The sequence below is a fragment of the Cydia pomonella genome, chromosome 9 (genome assembly GCF_033807575.1).
Source record: "Cydia pomonella isolate Wapato2018A chromosome 9, ilCydPomo1, whole genome shotgun sequence".
NCBI classification, from domain to species: domain Eukaryota; kingdom Metazoa; phylum Arthropoda; class Insecta; order Lepidoptera; family Tortricidae; genus Cydia; species Cydia pomonella.
Window position 1 is genome coordinate 14,706,935 of NC_084711.1, and position 20,777 is coordinate 14,727,711.

The following is a 20,777-nucleotide window of genomic DNA, read 5'->3' on the forward strand; positions in this document are numbered from 1 at the left end:
GGAGCCGTCACGCGTCTTGGCGCACCAACGGCCGAGGAAAATAAGAGCCAGGGCTACGACAAAATAGAAATACGAAAATAACGCGGTCGTTTTCAATGTTTTGTTTCAATATTGCTTAACAATCGACAGTTGACGACTAACGATACCTACGCATTTGAGCGTCACGTGGTCGCTGTCTGTTTAAAATGTCTTCTCCTTGCCTGTCTACTGAATACTATTGTGTTAGCTGTCTATCACAATGGTCTCTTCTTACAATTTAATTTCTTGACAACACAAGCACAAGCGTCGAGCACAATAGAAAGAAACAACGCATATAAAAATATGGCCAAGCATATTTTGGCATCGGGAGTCGTAATTGAGAGGTATATGGTATGAATCAGCTTGTGTGGGCGAGATGCAACAAATGGCGGTAGGCATGTCCGAACTTTATCTCCGAGGGGCCTTGAACCCCGAGTCCCCGACTAAATCTCGGCGGAATTCAAATGTTTAAATACTGACACTTACGGCTTTTAGATGGCTTATAGTGTGGGCCCATCGTGTTATTTAATAATATATGGCGTTGATGTCAAGTCAAAAAGCGTGTGATAATTATGCAGTTAACCCATAAATATCGTTTGAAATAAGGACCCAATTCAAGGCCCATTCAATGGAGCATTTCAAGACAAGATAAGTCGTAATTATTAACTTATTTTACATTGTAAAATAAACACGTGTTTAAGCTCAAAGACGAGGGCCGTTATTGCCAAGTAACAATTTAATAGGTATAAGAAAGTAGTTAGAGAAATAAGGCCATCATAAACAAAAGAACAAAGGGAGGGTTGTTATTACAATATAGTAAGGTTATCCAGCTCATAAAAAAGGGTTAATACTCTAATTTTATAGCAAAGTTATCCAGAGCAGCGTAATATTGTTGAAATATCTTGTGAATGAAATGTGCTTCTAAATTACAGTAGGTACCTACCTATTGCGCTTTAGAACTGCCAACCTACTATTAAAGCTACTCGTTGTCTACAATAAAGTGTTTACTTACTTACTTAAGGATTAAGAAAAATCAGTAGCATGTTTACTTTGTCATTTACTAGAGCTGCTGCTCTTTATGGTCTAATAATCATTTTTAGTAGGAGGAACATACAATCGTTTCAATATTGTGCTAATATTTGGCATTTTGGATGCTTTTCCTGCTTGTCAGCGTTTTACCTAAAAGGAAAAATATTAAGAACACTTATAGTTCTCGACGATCGCATGCAATGCAAAACATAATGGAAAAATGAAATGTCGCGAAAAGGGAAACCCAAACAAAAGTTACCTACTTACATGGATCAATTAAAAAAAATGGGCCAAGTACTTGTCGGGCCCCAGAACTTGTCGGGCTTCAAGAAACTATTAGCAACCTTAAAAAATATTTTTAAATACTTATTGGATGCCACACGTAGAAAATATAAAAAAAATCACATGTAAATGAATGGTTACCCACGTAAAAGTAAATTTGATTTAATTTTAACTTCTAAACTAAGTAGCGGGTAACAAAATACACCTACTCGTATGTTCCAAATTTCATTCAAAGATAGCTTACAGATTTTAGAAAAATGCCTGTGATTTATGGAGTATACGGACGTAACAAAAGTACGAATATTAAGAGTCCATAGCAAGCTCGCTTCTCTATAAAAACTTAAATGGTTAGCTCTAGCTCTCATTTTAAAACGGCTAGCGCTAGATGGCTCTGATTTTGTACTTACAGTTGGATAAGGTATATCCATATTCATACCTGTAATTAGTTTATGTAGCTTCAGATACTATGGTTAAAAATATACAGCGAATTTAAGTTTTTCATACAAAATTTGTTTTTGCGCTACTTCGTTTGCTTTATAAGCTGACTAATTACAGGCATTGATATACCTTATGTCATTGTATGTGCAAAGTTAAATTACAATCCAACGCGTAGTTTTAAAATGAGAACGGAACTCCGTTTGTATGGTAAGGAAACGAGCTTGCTGCGGACTCTTAAGGTTCCGTTTTACGAAAAAAACGGATAAACGTGGACCCTTCAGAAGGCGAAGAAACTTGTAATGAGAAGGAAAACTGAAACAAACTTCCGTGACTAGAGATTTTCTCTTAGTTTTGAATATAAGATAATATTATTTTAGGAGTTGTAATATATCTGCCGGAGTGTCAGCGCCACGATATTACCAAACGTGCCCTACGTTACGCCATGTCTGCCACTGGCTCGCCGCCAAACGCAGACACCATGTCTTGCTGCGCCCATAAGTCGGTGGCATTAATTACTAGAGGTATCACAGACACGGCTTTTATGTTTTATTTATGTGTGCTAAACACATGTTGAACTATATCATTACATTCGGTTTGCACATCACGAATTTTAATTAAATTTAATGACAATACCGCCGTAGCAGGATACGACACGATATGGTTGCCAACGCCTCATTTAAATCAAAGCTTCGAAGGATCTGTTCTAGTCTTAATTGGGCCTGTGTGTGCGAGTCAGTATCGGTATATCATTTTGAATTTCTGTCAAATGGAATCAGTAGGTAGTGTTTGTTTTGAATTTTGCGATATTTCACACGCTTCGTGCAAGCTGTGAACAAACACATCTTAACCTAATTGTCAGTAAATTATTGTAATGACAGATATATTCTGCCAGGTTATGTAAGTACACTAGCTCATTTGTAAAGGCATCCATTAAAACTTCGCACCGCGTCGTCTAAATTGCTAGGACCCATATAGCGCTCTGTGATTTACTCTTAAGACAAAGACAAGCTAATTTCGTTCAGCTGCAAATGATATGCATTCCGGTGGCCTCGTCTCGATGCTCCTACAATAGGCACATCAGCCGGCGGCGCAGGCGTTATTTTATTTTAAATTTTACCGCAAACACGGCTGGTCGAATTGAAAATAAACCGGCCATTTTATGAACTGGCCGAGGCCGGTGTCGAAATAACCATCTGCCTATTTATAGCTATGGAATATGAATGATCAAGAGTTTATCATATTGTATATAGTACGGAAATATTAAAGGTTTAATTAAATATTAACTACTACTACTTAGAAGTGTTCAAGGATGTTCTATTTTAGAAGGAATATCGTTTAAATATTTCCTGCTGTTTCTTTTCTTACGCCTCACTGCGGAACATAAGATTCTATCTGCTCATTCTTTTTTAGAATGGTAACTCTCCTATTGTCCACATCGCCTGCTTTGATAAATGCGTTGTTTCCTTGATTTTGGCCTTAATTTTATTGGTCCATCGCGTTGGATTTCTTCTCCTACACTTAGTACCATTTCATTGCAACTGAAGGGGCTGTTTAATGCTAGTTTATCATGAACTAAAGTTATTCACAATTGTCTACCCCTTTGGTATTATTGATTAAAGATATACCTTACTAACAACCGGCATGTCTAGTTTCCATTCCATTATCTTGTCAAAACATAGGACCCCATTAACCCATTATGCACATACAAAGGAGTGCCGCACTTACTGCGATACGGTTCTTGACCAGGCACTTTGCTTACTTATCTCTGTAATCTGAAGTTATTTGATACTTTATTATGTCGTCTAGAGAATAAAACAATAAACTATCACCCCAGTCGCACGTGAATAGCAAACTGATAACACTGCTAAAAATTCCATGTCTAATTGCAAAATATGTGCTATTTTCTTTTGAAATTAAATTATTTGTTGAACAAAAAATCTTTTTAGGAATAAAAGGGTTATTGCAGGTAAAATGTTATATAAAAAATCATGCGATCACTATTCTAGGCCAAAGAGGCATTGATTGTATTAGACGAGTAAAGACTAAGCAAGACAAATTCGGGGTGCTTCGAATTTGACAAGTGATTGGTGGCGCTGTACGGCTCCGTACATTATGCGGTGCTGGTTGTCAAAAGTTGAGGTTTGACAATTCACTTACCATAAAACATATTTATAGCCCAATACGGCGTCATAAATATTTCAGCTTTCACACTAGAGCAGGGCTCGGCAAACTTTTGAAGAGAAGAGCCAACTACTTTAGATATCGACAATTTTATAAATGACAAAGAGCTACAAAAGGTGATTTGATTTTGGTCTGAGTCCATTAAGTCTTTATTTTTTGGGTGAGTTAAAGAGCCGCATGTGGCTTGCGAGCCGCGATTTGCAGACTCCTTCACCCTGTACTAAATGACGAGGAGAGAATTCTGAGTAAGTACTCAGTATTTACCTCAATACACCCGTATTTCTCGTTTATATCCAAATTGGTGGGTATAAACTAATTTAGAGTGCTGAAAGGGGCATATATTTTTGAAATATAGGTGTATTTTGTGAGCCGCTACTGGATTAAGTACTCAAAATTGTAAGACATATAATTTCAAGCGGGGCACTCCATACATGTAAGTCTTTGTCACAATTTTTTTTTTTCAGAAACCACGAACGTGTTGCACATCATTAAATGGGTCTTTAAGAATAACTTGAATGTTTCTAAAAAATTTTTCGTTAAATTTGTGGGAAAATACATAAATAAATGAAGGCTCTGAGAAGGGCAAATTGAATAATTTTGAAAAAAAAATGTACAAAGTACTTTCTTTGAAAAACCCTTAATAAAAGGTCATAAGTGCAGCGTAAACACGCACTTTTGCGCGAAATGCAGTTATCTAGAACATCGATACAAATTAAGTGCTGCCTCTCACCGATTATTAGCTTTTTTAGAAAGATTAATCGTCCTAAGATATGCTTTTTATTATGTAAATATTTTTATACACGTTAACACTTTTCAATAAAAAACGATTTAGTGCTTAAATCTCACTTTTCTCATATTCACCTAAATGAGTAATTATCGGGTGCTTTGAGTAAATACTCAGTATTTACTCACCCTTACCCATATCTACCCGAGATCGATAGTTTTTGAGATCCCCAAAAGTATTTGTTAACCTTGGTTTAAATTAACCTTTGTGAAACCTATTATTCTGACATTGTTTTAAAACAGAAAACAATTGTTAAGATTTTATTTCGTACTACTAGATATTTAAAACTAATTCACCTGTGTTCTAAAACCATTGTTTAATTAAATTGGTTTTTTTCAACGTTATGCTCTTTAACTGAGGTGTAAGGCCGGACTGAGCGGAGGTCGTCTTTACAGCTAGATCAGCCTCTTTTAAATTAAGCAATCAAGTAAGCAGCAGTGGAGTAGAGCAAAACATCAGTACCAACTGTCTCCTGAATATTAAAAAAAAACTTTGATAGACTTTTTTCAAACACAATACTTTATGACGTAACTATTTTTTTCCATGGTTGGACTTATTAGACGACTTGCTACACAAAATAATTTATGACAGTGAAATGGTCTAATTAGATTAAAAATAATTGAAAGAATACGAAAAATACAACGTGTTATAACAGCCACTGAAATTAAGAAGTCTATTATTTCGCCTAAAGTTAAAAGATCGATGGCAATCGCATTCCTAAAATGACTGGGAAGGGCCTAAGTAGGTAGATAAATACAAATGAAATAATAAGTACCTGTTGCGTGGAAGAACTAGTGACTTGCGTGTTGAGAGCCTGCTCCCGGCGGGAAAAGCTGCTCTTCTTCAAATTCTCCATCACGGAGGCCAGTTCCTTGGCGCTTCCGTTGTGTTTTAAACTGCTGCTTCCATCGAGGGAGAAATCTGGGATCTGGAAATAGCAGAGAATGATGTTTAGATTTATTGGTTCGTCTACTTCCGCCCATATAAAAATATAGTAGGTAACTTCAGGCACTTTTTGGCATGCCACTGAGTATTATTTTTTGTCATTATCGACATTAAGCAGCTAGCTATCACACTATCAAACTTTTTCTTCGGCGAAATGTTTTATAAATAAATATAAACTACGCGATTATTTGACATATTTTTTATTCGATGTACAGCAGCTGCAGAGATAACTGACCCCCTGCATAGAAACTTGTTGCAGGGGCGGGGAGTCAGTTAGATCTGCAGCTTACTGTACATGCCTATAAAACACCAACGTAGGTAGCGAAGGAAAAAAAATGAACCTGCATTTCAAATGCATCTCGTAATTGCTCACTTCAAGCTACAAAAATAGTAGGTACGGTACCTATTACATTAGCATATCTGATAATAAGTGCCAATAATTATTATTACCGTAAATACCGTCGTTATGTAAGTTCCTACAATTACAGATAATAATTTACAAGTGCATGTAAATATTACGAGTCGGTACAATCGAGTCGATAACAGACGATGTTTGAAGACCAATAGCGGCTCGCGCTATTCAAGTATTCAGCTATCTTTATCATAACTAATATTATGAATACATTGTTACAAAACGAATAGGACTGATAATCATACATATGTGTTCGATTTGGTTTAGATTAATTTTGAAAAAAAACAAGACAAGATGTGTCCCGCCGAGTTTCTTGCCGGTCCATATATTGGGATACCCTCCTCCAATTGAGGGAGGATTTAAATATTCTCGGGGTCAGAGGTGTAGGGTTAGAGCCGGTGTAGCTTTATTTGACATTCATAAGCGCATTGTATGCCTACTTGAATTATAAACTATCTTTATCTTTATCTTATATTTGAAAGTTAAGAGTTTTTAAAATACCTTTCAAGTTTTTAAATAGTAATGAAGTGATTTAAAAAAAACTTTTATTTTTCGTAAAAAGTAATTAAATACTGCATATAGCGTTGTTGTAAAACGGACATGCTATTTAACATAACCAAATAATTTAAAACTTTGACATAACAATATATTTTCGAACATCCGACATAGTACTTGCGTTTAGTAGCAAATGCATAAACTCATACTAAGCACTAATCAATTTGCAAACAAGCCCTAAGGCAAATGTACACGTTCATAGGGGCCTTATTAGATAACAGTAGTTTTGTATTATTTACGAAATGGAGTTAATTAAAATACCCGATCTTTCAGAAAGTAACTTAATTTAAGCTCAGGAATGCGCCCTGAAAGTTAAAGGAGTAAAAATAAAACAACGTGTATAATAGCACAGATCGGCAAATGTATGCAACGACAATATTTAATATGAATAAGCAGAAATGTTACTTCATCCATACTCGCAATTGTGTGATAAACGATGCACTAACGATCTACACAGATTTCTTTGAACAACGCGCAACGTACCAAGATTGATGGACATATAAACCTTTATTGTTATCACTAGTGTTCTGGGAAATATGGAATTAATATCGAATTCAGCGCGAGGACAGTAATTGCACTTATTGACTCTTTGAGTGAGGTCAAAGGAACTATCGACGAGTAGGATGAGTCATTGGGATAGTTGTTGACGGTATCGGGAATCTGCTCACGGTTCACTGTCGATCGCTTGATGCGAATACCAATGAGTTGGCCTTTTGATGGACTGCTCTATCGGTTCAATAGATTACTTGTATCGATATGGCGTCGTCACTTTAACAAGTTGATGAGCTGCTGTTTCCTCTTTTTGATGTGCTATTACGTGTGTTGTCTTTGTAAAGAAAGAGAAAAGCTGTAACTACTTTTTCTCAAAATTGCAATGAAATGTTGACATGACTTACTTAAAATTAGGTCCGGAAATACTACGTATCAGCCTTACACACCTAAGCGTGTAAAGCAAACTTTTGTTTTTAAACGTCAAATTGGGACACAACGTCTTGGCATTTAACCATCAAATAGTAGTAGATTCGTTATTTGTTATTAGCTGTGTAAACTTACGAATAAAATAAATTGTCAATTTTTTTTATTGCAAGTTTGAGAAAAGCACTATACAAATCTCGGCGAGAAACGTGGTGCCGACCGCGTATCCCTTTCTAGCCTCGCTACGCTCGGCCGTCTTATATCTACTTGTCCTGCAAGTCCTGCAACCCTTCGTTTCCCTGTATAGCAATGTACTATTATTATTGAAAGGGGTTTGAATTGAATTGAGACATCGAGGAAACATAAACAAGAGTTTTCTACTCATAATGCATCTTGATTCATTTGTGTTGCACAACGCGTCTTATTTTTCCTTTCCGTACCGTGAGATTCTCGCGTCTTTGACACGAATTGTAAAGTCTCATAACAGCCAGGGTGACTCATGTAGCCAAGCATTCGATTACGAAATGCTCACGATTCTCTATCGTCAATCTATTAGATACACTTGACTTAACTTACCGTTCATTTGGAACGCCCACGAACATTTACATGCATTGACATTGTAGTTTGAAAACTTGTTCAGATGTAAAGGATCGATGGTATCGATAGTGCATTCGATTGTTAAAGGATTTTTGTGGGATGATTGGTCTGTATGACGTCGGGTGACGTGGATAATGCTGATGTCATGGCCACGCCGGCCGGCGTCGCGGCGTCACAACACAGACATTTAGAAGCTACAGATGAAAACGTGTCTAATAAAGACAGCCACAAATCGCTTGTGAAGATGATTGAAACTTTTTACATTTCGGTAATTTAGCTATTAACCGGACGTTCTTATCTAATAGATTCCATGAATATTAAAGAAAAAAGCCGAGCATCCTGGATTATATGCGTCACTAGAACTGTTCATCAGTAATTTTTCGCAAGAATTTTTTGCAGACATTCCTTAACACATTATTACACACCTACGAGTATTATGTTGGTCTGTCAACGCTACGCTCGCAGTTCATTGATAAGTAACTTACAATACTATCTTAACACTCCGAAGCGATGAGGATGAAAAAAAAAACATAATAGGTCGATCCTCTGAATCATCATTTGCAGAAACGTCGTCACGATCCAAACGAACTGTATCACTGTTGTGATTATGTTGTATTACGTCAGTGAAATAAGTGCTGGTGTAATGTATGCGTCACAGGACGTAGTTTTACTAAGGTACACTGAGATAATACGCTCGGTTTCATTCAAGTCGATTACGATAACGTATGAACACTTAAATTGGGTTGTTATTATATCAGCTTAATTGATGGCTGTATGTTTGAAACCTTGAGAACATAATACCGGGTATCCTAAAAAGTATAAACTATATCGTTTTCTTTTAGAAATTTTAAGTTTTGAGATATGTGTCATTCCAAGTTTTTCACCAAGTAGGTAAATAAATCAACTCTTAAGATTAAAAGTTAGGAACGATACCTTCACTGCCTGCATTTAGGTACGTAGTTTTTGCAATTTCGTTGTCTGCATCTCAACACTTACACGTGTGATGATGAATGCAATGATTAACATCGTTAGGCTACATTTTATGCACAAGTTATGTAAAATTACGGTCTATTGGTCTACGTGAACTGCTACATCATGTGTGAGTGTGAATCATTGCATGACGTATCAATACATAAATTCAACCAATGCTTAATGGAGAGTCATATGGGAAGGTCCTGATTTGATTTAAGTATTCATTTCGACTTATTAAGGTTACGCGATAATTTTGTTTTGAGTAACAGATTCAGGTAGCAGGGTAATAACTGTAATAAGCGGGGTAATCTGCTTTAGCAGTGTAGGGTATAGTAGGATACTATGCTAGGCAAGAAATGATAAAAAACGTAAAGTTTGGCAGAACTCTCTCAAAAGCTCGCTTATTTCTGCTGACACAGAGAGAGAGAGAGAGATAAATGAATTATGAAATTGAGACTTTTTATCTACACATACATGTCATTTGCAGCCTGACTTGCTGTAAATATTAAATGCAGTTACATACCTACACGCCAAAAGGTGGCTTAGTTAGGGAAAGAGGAAAATAAACATGGATTTGAACAACCAAGTAACATGTCCAGGAAATGTTTTCGAAGTATGACCATTACATAAAAAGGAAAACAATACCGCTACGGTTTGAGTAATAATCATTCAGCTCACGTCCACGTGAGCTAGCCCTGGGAAATGTGTCGTTGAAAGCTTTCACGACTCATCGCTATTTCGCGAAAGAATAAATCGCCTTCCAATAGAATTCGGACCTTGTGCGCTAGGCGTTTCATGTTTTATTAGGTCGAGTATAGCATCACATATCAGCGAACATTATGCACTGTTCGTTAGGGTGTTTCATTTTTCCAAATTTTCAATTTTCCTTTGACTTTGCTTGGTTTCTCGATCTCATTTACATAAAAGATTTATATTTTAAATTTCGTGAAAATCGGTTAATATTTAAAGGTTGCACACTTTGATACGTGTTTTTTTCAAACACCTATTTTTTCACTGTGGAGGGTAGGAAGGCTAATAAATAGTTCGTAAGTGTCATTAGACTACTTACGGTATTTTAATGCGGATAATAGGTACACAAAAGTGCTAATAGTGTATTCTATTTAGTTTTTGTTGGTATTTTACGGAAAAATGAGTAGTAGACGCGGAATCTGGTTGCTTGAAAAAGTACCTTGTGGTGAATTCTTAGGAGCTCGGCTCCCCTCCAGGGAATAAGTGTTATTAGTGTTTATTTATCACCACAAAGAAATGAAAGAAACGCTTTCGGATGCTGCAAAATCTACAAGTATAAAGCTAAAGGAGGTATGGCGGAAAGCTAATATTCCTGTTAAGTGTGAGGAAAATATCCGAGTTGGAATAAAAAAACTGTACAAAGAATATCAAACTTTAGCTAAAGAAAAATCTAGGACCTTAGAAACGGCAAATATGAAACGGCAAGTCTGGAAAGGTGATCTGGAAGATCTGTTTGATATCGCGTGTCAGGATGTGCTTACAAGAAGTGACGTTTTACAAAGTGATAAAGACTTCCTTATGATACAGAGAGAAGATCGAATGAGTTCGTCAATGAGTGGTGTCGACAAGTTGTTTTGCTCAAAAATGACGAGAATAGCAAATAAAAGAAACAACTTTGATGCGTTTAAGAAAAAACACTATCAAAATATTTCAGAAAACAATACAGTAGTTACGCTAGAAGCTCATTCTTCCCCATCTTCTTCAAGCGACGAAGATGACGAACTTACCGTGCCGGCTCAAAAAAAATCACGATCTGTTCATAAAATCAGGCCTCTTGATCAGACACTTACAGCTACCTGGGATCGTGAGAAACTCTCAAATCGACAAGCTAGTACATCGTTCATTGCAACCGCTAAAAGCCTTGGTCATGACGTGTCACAGATTTCTATATCAGCCTCTTCCGTTCACCGAGCTCGAGCAATCAACCGGCGCCAAATGGCTCAGGAAATCGAATCGACTTTATTTGAAAATCCTCCACCATTAGTATTGCACTGGGACAGTAAACTATTACCCTCTGTTTCCTCTGGTAAGAGTCTGGAAGATAGAGTAGCTGTAATTGTGACAGGCAAAAATTTTGAGCATCTGCTTGGCGTTCCTGTTGCTCAACGAGGTACTGGTGAGCTAATGGCTGAGGTAGTTGTTCAAGAGGTAGACCGATTTAATCTGCGTCGGCACATAATTGGTATAAGTTTCGACACTACAGCATCGAATACAGGGATCATTCAAGGTGCATGTATCCGAATCGAAAAAGAATTCAATAAGAGTTTGTTATGGTTAGCCTGCCGTCATCACACCCATGAACTAATATTGAAAGGAGTTTTTGATGCATGCTACCCTGTACCGTCGAGTGGACCTGATATTCAAACTTTCCGTAAGTTTCAAAACCTTTGGGATGGACTTGATAAAAAAACGTATACGACGATGATAGACGAAGGCGATTGTACGAGTAACCAAAGTTTTTTGGGAGTCCAACGCCTGGAAATGATACACTATCTCCAGAAAGTCTTAAATGACGGAAAATATCCAAGAGAAGATTATAAAGAACTATTACAGCTCTCCCTATTATACCTCGGAGGTTGGTCTCAAAGTGATTTTAAATTTAGGGCACCAGGGGCTCTTCATCAGGCAAGGTGGATGGCTAGGGCAATTTATGCACTGAAAATAGTTCTGTTTACCGATCAAATGCTTAAAAGCCCTGGTGTGACTAAAAAAGAACTCAACGGTATGAAACGGATAGGACACTTTGTGAGCTTAATATACATCAGATTCTGGCACGAAGCAATGATTAGCCGGTGGGCCCCTAAGAATGATTTGGACATGATACAGCTTTTGACCTCTTACCCAGATAAAGTTGTGCAAAAAAGTGCCATTGCTGCGGCTAAGCGACATCTTTGGTATTTATCGGAAATGAACATTGGATTAGCGTTTTTGGATGAACGTATCTCTGTAGATGAAAAACAAAAGATGTTTGCGAATTTAAATAATCCTGCAAAGAAGAAAGAACTGAAACGACTTGACGGTAAAATTAAACTTGAGGACAAATCTCTCAGTGACTTTGTTACCAATAAAACAAGAACTTTCTTTTCATTGTTTGGCGTCCAGGCCGAAACCGAATATTGCGGCAGTACACTTAAAGGTTTTGTTGATGAGCTTAAAGTAGTAAATGATACTGCAGAACGTGGCATTGCTCTGATAAAAAAATTTAACGATTCAGTCAAAAACGAAGAACAGAAACAATTCTTGCTTAGAGTCGCCGAACACCACAGGAAAGGCGTACCCAAGCGTACAAAAGATGAGGTCTCTAGTTATGTTACATCTTAGTATTTATATCGGAGCTTACGATTATTCAACAGGTATAAATGAGGTTCATGTACAACTCCAAATTTGAGTAAGCACTTCGTATTTTTATGAATACATGTCCAATAAAGTATGTTTACATGCGTTCGGGCGTTTTAGTCAATTTCACACTTACTGATCGTTGTGTGCAACCCCTAAATGTGTCCCAATCTTCTTGAAATTTGGTATTTAAACTTTTTAAGTAAGTGAAATCCAAGGGGAAAGCAAAGTCTGAAAAAATATTTAAAAAAATTTTTCACCATACAAAGATGAAACACCCTACTGTTCGTTCTATGTGCCAGATGCACCGAAGTCCGTTGCATGCGCGATCAAGGGACATTGTTAGTGAAGGTCAGTTCTGCATGCACAATCGCTCCATGCGTGATGAAACGACAAAGATAAATTAATTTTATTGTATAACACCAACGCAAAGTTTATAATGGATAATAAACATTAATGCTCAGCGGTCATTGTAAACCTCCTAATGATCAATAAACTTACATAAAATGACCCAGATAAAATGGAGATCAAACGTGAATCGTTAATTACGTATGAACCTCTAATAGATATACAAGGTGGATTTGCTACATTAATATCAATTTACATAAGCGGTAGATTAAGTAATGATATGCCTTACATTACAAGTTACAGTGAAACCGGTAACCGTTCAGACATTGCACTACGCTGAGTAAAATCCAGTCTAGGGTGTTGTGTAAAATATCACTATTCACTATCAATCTATGGTTGTCAGACAGATTTCAGGTTAGTTTAGCTGTTACGCAATTTAAGACCTAGTTCATAAATCGTTCAATTATCTTAGTTCATCTCGCACAATTACGCTGAAAAAAGTATCGATTATCGATATTGATTTCGTTCTTAAAATGTTGAATTATTAGAATGTTGGTACATTAATTATTATGTCAATTACGAGTATTAATTCAATACGTGTGTCTTATTTCCGCAAAAGTTAACTTCTTCAACGTGACAGTGAAAAAGTTTAACGTTTTACCTGATAAAAAAATCATACATTTTACCTATATCCATTATTTTTGCTTAAATAAGGTTCTAAACAAAGTGGTTACCGGTGCCGTGCTATGGTTCAAGTTCAATATTATAGGATAGTATAATGGTTTACCTTGCGGATAGCCAACACCTTTAAAACTTTATCACTGTATTAGTCCATCAACACAAATATCCGCATATTTCGCTTTGTATATTTTGCGTGGTGTCTTATCTTGTGTAGGCACTGGTCAGTTATCGTGGTCACGTTCGAGCTCCGCGTGCGTATCGGATGCTGCTGTGGGGCGACGCGTGTCCCCGGCGCGGAGTTCGCGGCGCGACTGCCGGTGCCGGTTTGTATTCTTACACACAAATCCGAACCCGCAAACTTCAAACCACAATGCTAGCTAATTAGAATGGCGAACGCGCCGGGTGGCGAGGTTCCGCCCACGGTTCTCTGTATCCGCTTCATGGTCTTATCATTCAACAAATTCAATAGTTTCCACGCGTAACCCTAAACATGAATCGTAAGTCTTAAGCCTGCTGCATCTGTTTGTAATTAGTAATGCATTCCGCCGTTATTTGTGATATGGGCCAACGAGCTAGTTTTATCGTGGGAGTGATGAACTGTCTTGATCCAGACCTTATCATTCTAGCTATGCAGTTGCGGTGTCAAAGGGTACAAAAACTAACAGCTTTCCTGATATTGATATGGCCTAAGATTTACAAGAATCACTAAGTCATAAACCAAAGAATTTAAATCCTTCTCGTCTCGCCTTTCTCTGGTTGGATCGGAGTGATGCCGAGACACGGCGAGAGGATCTTGACGAATGTGTACAGCCGGCAGTAAACGTAAAACGTTCTCGAGAACGGCACAACTAAACCACGAGTAGTTACAAAAAAAATCTTAGCACATGTTCCACTCAAGGGTCGTAAAGAAAACATAATGAAACATCCTGAAATACTTAAAGTATCATTCGGTTTACATTCGCACACGAGGACAAGAGATTAATACGCGCCACTAACACGCCCCTGCTGAAACACTATACTAAGTGAATGGCAAAAAAGTTCTAAAGGACGAGATCTTCAGCTTTTGTCGCGAAGCAACAAGTCAACGACCTTTCAATGTCAGCGTGAATCGTAAAACGAATCATCGGTATTGATGATTAACGAATATTACAATCTCGATGTTTAGCCACCAGAGCGATTAAATAGAGATGTCATTAGTGAAACGTTATTTTAAGCAACGAATTGCTCTAAACGATAGCCGATCGCCGTCTGGCCGAACTGTCCTAATTACACTTCCGAGCGAGATGAACAAAGAAATTCTTTGTCCGGTTTGCGAATTTAAAATGCAGTAACAGACCAATCTGCCGGGTCAAACAAATGTAAACTTTGGCATGCGCAAGTAAAAAATTTGATTTAAATCGCACAGACTTGAAGAGTCGACGATTATAATGGCGGTTAATGGAATAATGACAAGGTTGAGTAGACATAGCCATATTGGGACTTAAGTGTTTTCATTGGAGGATAAATTCCGATGATAATATAGATGCCGTATCTATTGTAGATACCTGATTGAAGCATAGAGTCTTACACCCACGCCGGACTATAGTTTCATATCCATACGTATACATGGTTGTACAAATTTGCTTGTTCATGGACAAATGCTCCACATGATTAAATTTAGAACAGTTTTTTGTTCTTATACAGAAACCATGTAGGTACATATAATTATTCATCGCTTAACGTTGTTTTCATGTAAAATACGGTTGTCCAAAGTCTTTCCCCCTTAATCATAACACTTGACAAGCCTCAATTAGGTAATTTGATAATGTTTTATCCCTTTCTTACAAATACATAAGTCAAATTGACAGATTAAGACAAACGATTCATAGTGTTGCGAATGCAACTTATTATTATATAAAAATCAATGCAGTAGCTAAACGCAGCCGTCGGGCTCGGCTAGTATTCGTAGGCTTTTTAAAAGCACCAATAGGAGCGCTCCATATACTCTGTATCGCGGCCAATTAGAAACATCTAAATTTAAACTACCTTTTTGTACTTATCATATATTGCGAATCACTCTTTCATCATCCTCCATACTATCAACACCTACTTTCTACATTGAACCGTTTTGACAAGAACCCTTGTAAACCAGTACCCTTTGGAAGATTATACTTCGCTTCATTATAAATCGAAGTTTTATTTAAGTCGTCGAGATCCTGACCTGCACGGCGGCTACACATAGCTTGGATAAGATTAACTAACACAATGATCCCTGATGGTCTTAAATAAAGAAATTATTAATAATAGCAAATTAAGACTAAGGTATATCGAGTTTATGGATAATGCCATCGCTTACGAACTTGTATGTAAATATAGGTATATTGTGATTTAAAAATATCAATTTATATCTACCTATAAACTACAAAGTATGAAATAAATAGTGAGGTGTTCCGTATGTAGTTGTAAATGTTGTAATTAAGTAGAATAACTTAGATTATAGCTATAACATACTTAGGTATGTAAGTTCCCACAACTTGTTTCATATTAGACTTCATTGACCCAAAAAGCTTATGAATAGTAAACCAACGACTAATGAGAATTGAAGATAATATTAACTATTTTCATATTAGTCGAACAAACCGTATGGAAATGTGGTAAATAAACTGGTTTTGTTGAGATGAGTCACTTCACTCAATCGGCCAGTCGTACGTTAAGAAAAATAAAATTAAGTTCTACTTGTAATTTTCTAAAGTACCATGCCTGTGCCTACCGGATGATTATATTTAATGAAATATGATGGATGGGGATGTTTTTTTTTCTTTTCAACACTATGGTATGAGGTGTCGTTAGATAGGTCCTTTAAAATAAATAAGGGTCTTCAAAAACATTTTTGATAAAGTGAATATTTTCAAATAATCGCTTTTAAAGAAAAAAAAAATGTGTCATCGGTCCAAAAAATATGAATAAAAAATCCCCTTCAAATTTCTAGAAGCATAACATAAAAACAGGATTGGATCTCCATTGATACGACTCACGAGTCGTCATTAGAACGAGTCAAATTGGCTCTTGATTTGTCATTACTCCTGATGTTGGACTCCGTGTCTTTGTAATGTGTAGCGAATGTAATTAGTCGCGAGTAAATGCAATGTTGGTAAATAAGTGAGTAAGCGCACCTTATTCATCTCGGGTTATCTTGCGGTGTGGTATAACCGCTGTTTCAATACCAACGGTGACTAAAACTGTAAATTGATACTTGCAAACATTCAATGAAAATTGAACATACGTTACTTTCAATGGGCCCATTGTGTTGCATAATCATAAAAAAAATATCTATTAATATTTTAATTGATAAGTAATGAATATATTTTTCAGATATATTATAGCAGACTAAAGATTTATTGGCGTAATCATTACTTAACTAGTCTCAATAACTCTCAACTTAGCGAGTTGCACAACGCACTAATAGAGGTATAAAAATAATATGCCAACAACTAGTAATGTGGCGGTAAAAGTATGAAAACTATGAATAGGTACATGTATTTATTAAAATTTGATAAAAACGAAGTTAAAGGAGCCCGTTTGACCTACGATCCCCACTACCTTCTGAGCGAAGTCTATTTCTTAAGTGTATTTTAATACAATATAGAGAAATGGACATAATCTATTAGACAGTCCTATCTAAAATAAAAATTGCCTGATAATGTCATGTCTCTTTAGAGTTGACCGACTCATCAACGACTTGTTGATAGCATGAGTTAATCAATGAAACAAAACAAACAAGGATAGCTGCATCGCGTGAGTCAGTGCAGGTTTTGTGCGGTTCTCCGAACGCATCTACGGTTTCTTCGAGATGTGACTAAACGACCTGAGTAGCTTCATTCATAAAACTATAATGCGGTACGAAAGAATAATGGCCCAAGTTGATTCAAATGTTACTCACCCGGACTACGTTCCTTATCTAAATGTAATCTAAACTTTGTGTCATCGATTGTTGATATCATATCAAAATTAGGGCGATTATGAAAATTATGAATTAGAAATTTGATAACGTAATTTGTAATTAAGGTTGCAGTAATACTGTCTAGGAAAGGAAGGAATTAAATATTTAAAAGCGAAATATTCATACATATTTTGATGTATTGTACAAAATATACTATAGTGTCAAATAATTTTCAGAGTTCGTTGATTTCCATGTGAACTTTTTGACATGAAATGTTTAAATAGTACCTAAATACAAGAACGGGCTCATTCATAGGCTTGGCACCAAATGACTAACTAAATATTTACTAATTAGCAACAATTTATTGTAAGATTAATTAAGAATTTATTTGGTACCTGAAATATGTCGCTATACTTAATTTTTACTAAATTGTTAATTATTATTATGTGCTATATGTAGTATTCATAATTATGTAATATTTTATTCAAACTACTGCCATATTATTACCTACTCGCATGTAATATAACTCGTAATTTTTGTAGCGGATGGACATGCACCAAATCGTGACGAGTAGCAGCAGAAAGGGGAGGCCTTTGCTCAGAAGTGGGACAGAATATAGGCTATTAAACAAAATTAATTTTAATTATACTTGCGGTTACAATTGTTGTGGGAACCCTAATTAATTAGTGTTGGTCTATTGATGTAATAAATAATGATTAGCCATCGTATATGCTTGCCGCGGAATCATGCGGTTTGTATCTCCTGTTCGTCTTTGTTTTTTACATTTTAATTAAAATTGTGTGTTGTAACTATTGTTACTTTGATTTCTGACGTTGGATGAAAGTTATTTCTTTCTTTCTTCTATTTACTTAATTTATTATATTTATGTCATTGTTGTATCTATGTATCAGAGCGGCCCTAGTGTATACTTATAATATCCTACAACATCCATGCTGATTCAGAAATTCATTTAAAAAATGCAGGTACGCACATATTAGAAACCCCTGAGTTAGATCATCGACGTAAACACAAATTTTAGTCATGCTTACAGATTTTCCTTATAAGTGTATCGACTATGCAAATCAAATGGGTTTAGCTCTAATTACCTTTTTGGCATTTGCGTTAAGTGCTTAAAATATAACTAAATCTATAACGATCACCACTAATCTTCCTAGATATGATTGTGACATTATATTGATGTTACTATGTTACAATTATAACTTCTGAGAAACAACTTTTTGCTGTCACTAATTAGTTTTTATTGGTTTTCTATGTCAGATATGATTGGTTGATTGTTAATAGTTAGGCGGTTGGTGTGAGTCATCCTTCATTCACGTGGCCTCTTATCATAACACATGCAAGTGTTACGGCACACACACTAACAGGGTACCTGCGCGTGCGACGACGGTACAACTAACCATGCCTATGACTCACCTGTACATCCTGTTCTACCTTCGCAGCACTTTCACGATTAGCATGCATTTATGTTTTTTATCGATCGAGCACAAATTACAGAGCTATCGAGTCTAGATACACTGTTTGTCTCTCCTTATTCTTTCAATCTTATTAAGAGGCTCGAACTCTTTTTTATTTAGAAGAATTTTGATTTATTTTACTATTATACCTGTATTCTATTTGGGTATTCATTACAATTTTTTCTCTTTCCATTATTTTTGAGGGGCGGAGTGGCGTTCTCCTGTGTCATAGGTCAAGAACCTTTTTGAGTCACTGAGCCAGTGAAGTATTTTTTCAGAAACTTTTTTCCATTATGTTGGCTGACCTTCTAGTCCACTCGGGAATTTCAGGAAAAATACCTGATTTCTTACTGTACCAATACAGTACTAATACAGTACTATTTTAGATAACTATATGCAGATTTTGTTGAATCATTGATTTGATTCTACAAATAGATTGTTAGTACTTAAAATTCCTCAGATAACGTTTTTCACACGAGTTAATTATTTCAATTGTCCTCGTATCTTATCCAAATACTTATTAAATGTATATTTATTTACAACTAAGTGGCATACATTAACATTCCGTTATAGTGCATTCCTTCAGATAACCTATCTTCTTTATAAACCTTTGCATAGTGACTCACAGACTCGATTTTCGGTATCGACTGAGCGAAATATTTCACAAAAAACTTCGGATCGTTCGTCACGTAATCGTTGGTAACAGTATGTCGCAATTACTTGCGTATGTTATGAATAATATAAACGCTATTAAAATGCCACACGTTTAACTGGTACGTAGGAGTTGTTTTTACAATATAATACTGTTGTTAAAACTTTTGTGGTCTTTTTAACTTTAAAGATTATGGCTTTCTGACCTAATTGGAGTTAAAAGAAAGTTTAAAGTACTTACCTACCTATATAATAAAGACGTGCAAATCAAATAGGTTTCGCTCTAATTACTTTTTGGCATTTGCGTTAAGTGCTAATCTTCCTGGATATGATTGTGCCATTATATTGATGTAACTATGTTACATGTATAACTTCTGATAGACAACTTTTTGCTGTCACTAATTAGTTTTTATTGGTTTTCTATGTCAGATATGACTGGTTGATTGTTAATAGTTAGGCGGTTGGTGCAGGAGGACTAATTGAACTTACCCTGTTAAGAATTATGACGCTACTTTATCACAACGATTGCAAACAGTCAATATTGTTAATCAAATGAATTGTCACGGAGCTCATGAATACTTGAACAGTAAAATAACGATGTGATGTGGCCACCATTATATTCACTATTATATTTATTTATATTAAAAGTTCCTGCATGGTATGGTGATAAGTCTAAAATGTAACCCTATAGCTCATTGCGTTACCATGCGCTATCAACTTAAATATGCACTGCACACACTTGCAGACTAGCACTTTAAGTAGGTACTCTAAAAAAATATGACTTTAAATGGAATGTTCTAGTTGCCATTTTTTTACGCGTCGATCCGTCGTATCGTAGATAACGACGTGACAAGCTACGTCTAGTTACCAAGTTGCCATAAAAGTTAAATCCTCTCAAACATATTATCTATGAAAAAACAGCAAATAAATGGTTGTTATGTAGATAGTCATCATACAAAATTAAGATCATTATCATTAATAAATTGATATCTTTTTCGTTTACATATACATTATTCCATGTTACATCATCTTATAAGTCGGTATACATATTTTGAAATAGGCACAACATGAAATATTACATACCGGATTCATGGAATTTGAAAAATCTGATCGAATGGTAGCGTGTCGACGAGTGACATAATATTGTTTCGTCCGTCCTTGGTCGGTAGAAATCCCATATCGTATGCTGTGGCTTTAATTCGTCAAGAG

General features: G+C 36.1%; 1 protein-coding gene across 5 annotated transcripts in view; it reads right to left on the reverse strand.

Annotated features, from left to right (window-relative positions):
- The window catches only part of LOC133521454 (NAD(+) hydrolase sarm1), a 100,464-nt gene that overhangs the window by 8,582 nt on the left and 71,105 nt on the right, over positions 1-20,777 (reverse strand). For all 5 annotated transcript variants that reach the window (XM_061856418.1, XM_061856420.1, XM_061856419.1 and 2 more), the window contains one exon: positions 5,508-5,660. In XM_061856418.1, coding sequence (XP_061712402.1) covers positions 5,508-5,660 — 153 coding nt within the window. The remainder of the gene's footprint in view (positions 1-5,507; positions 5,661-20,777) is intronic.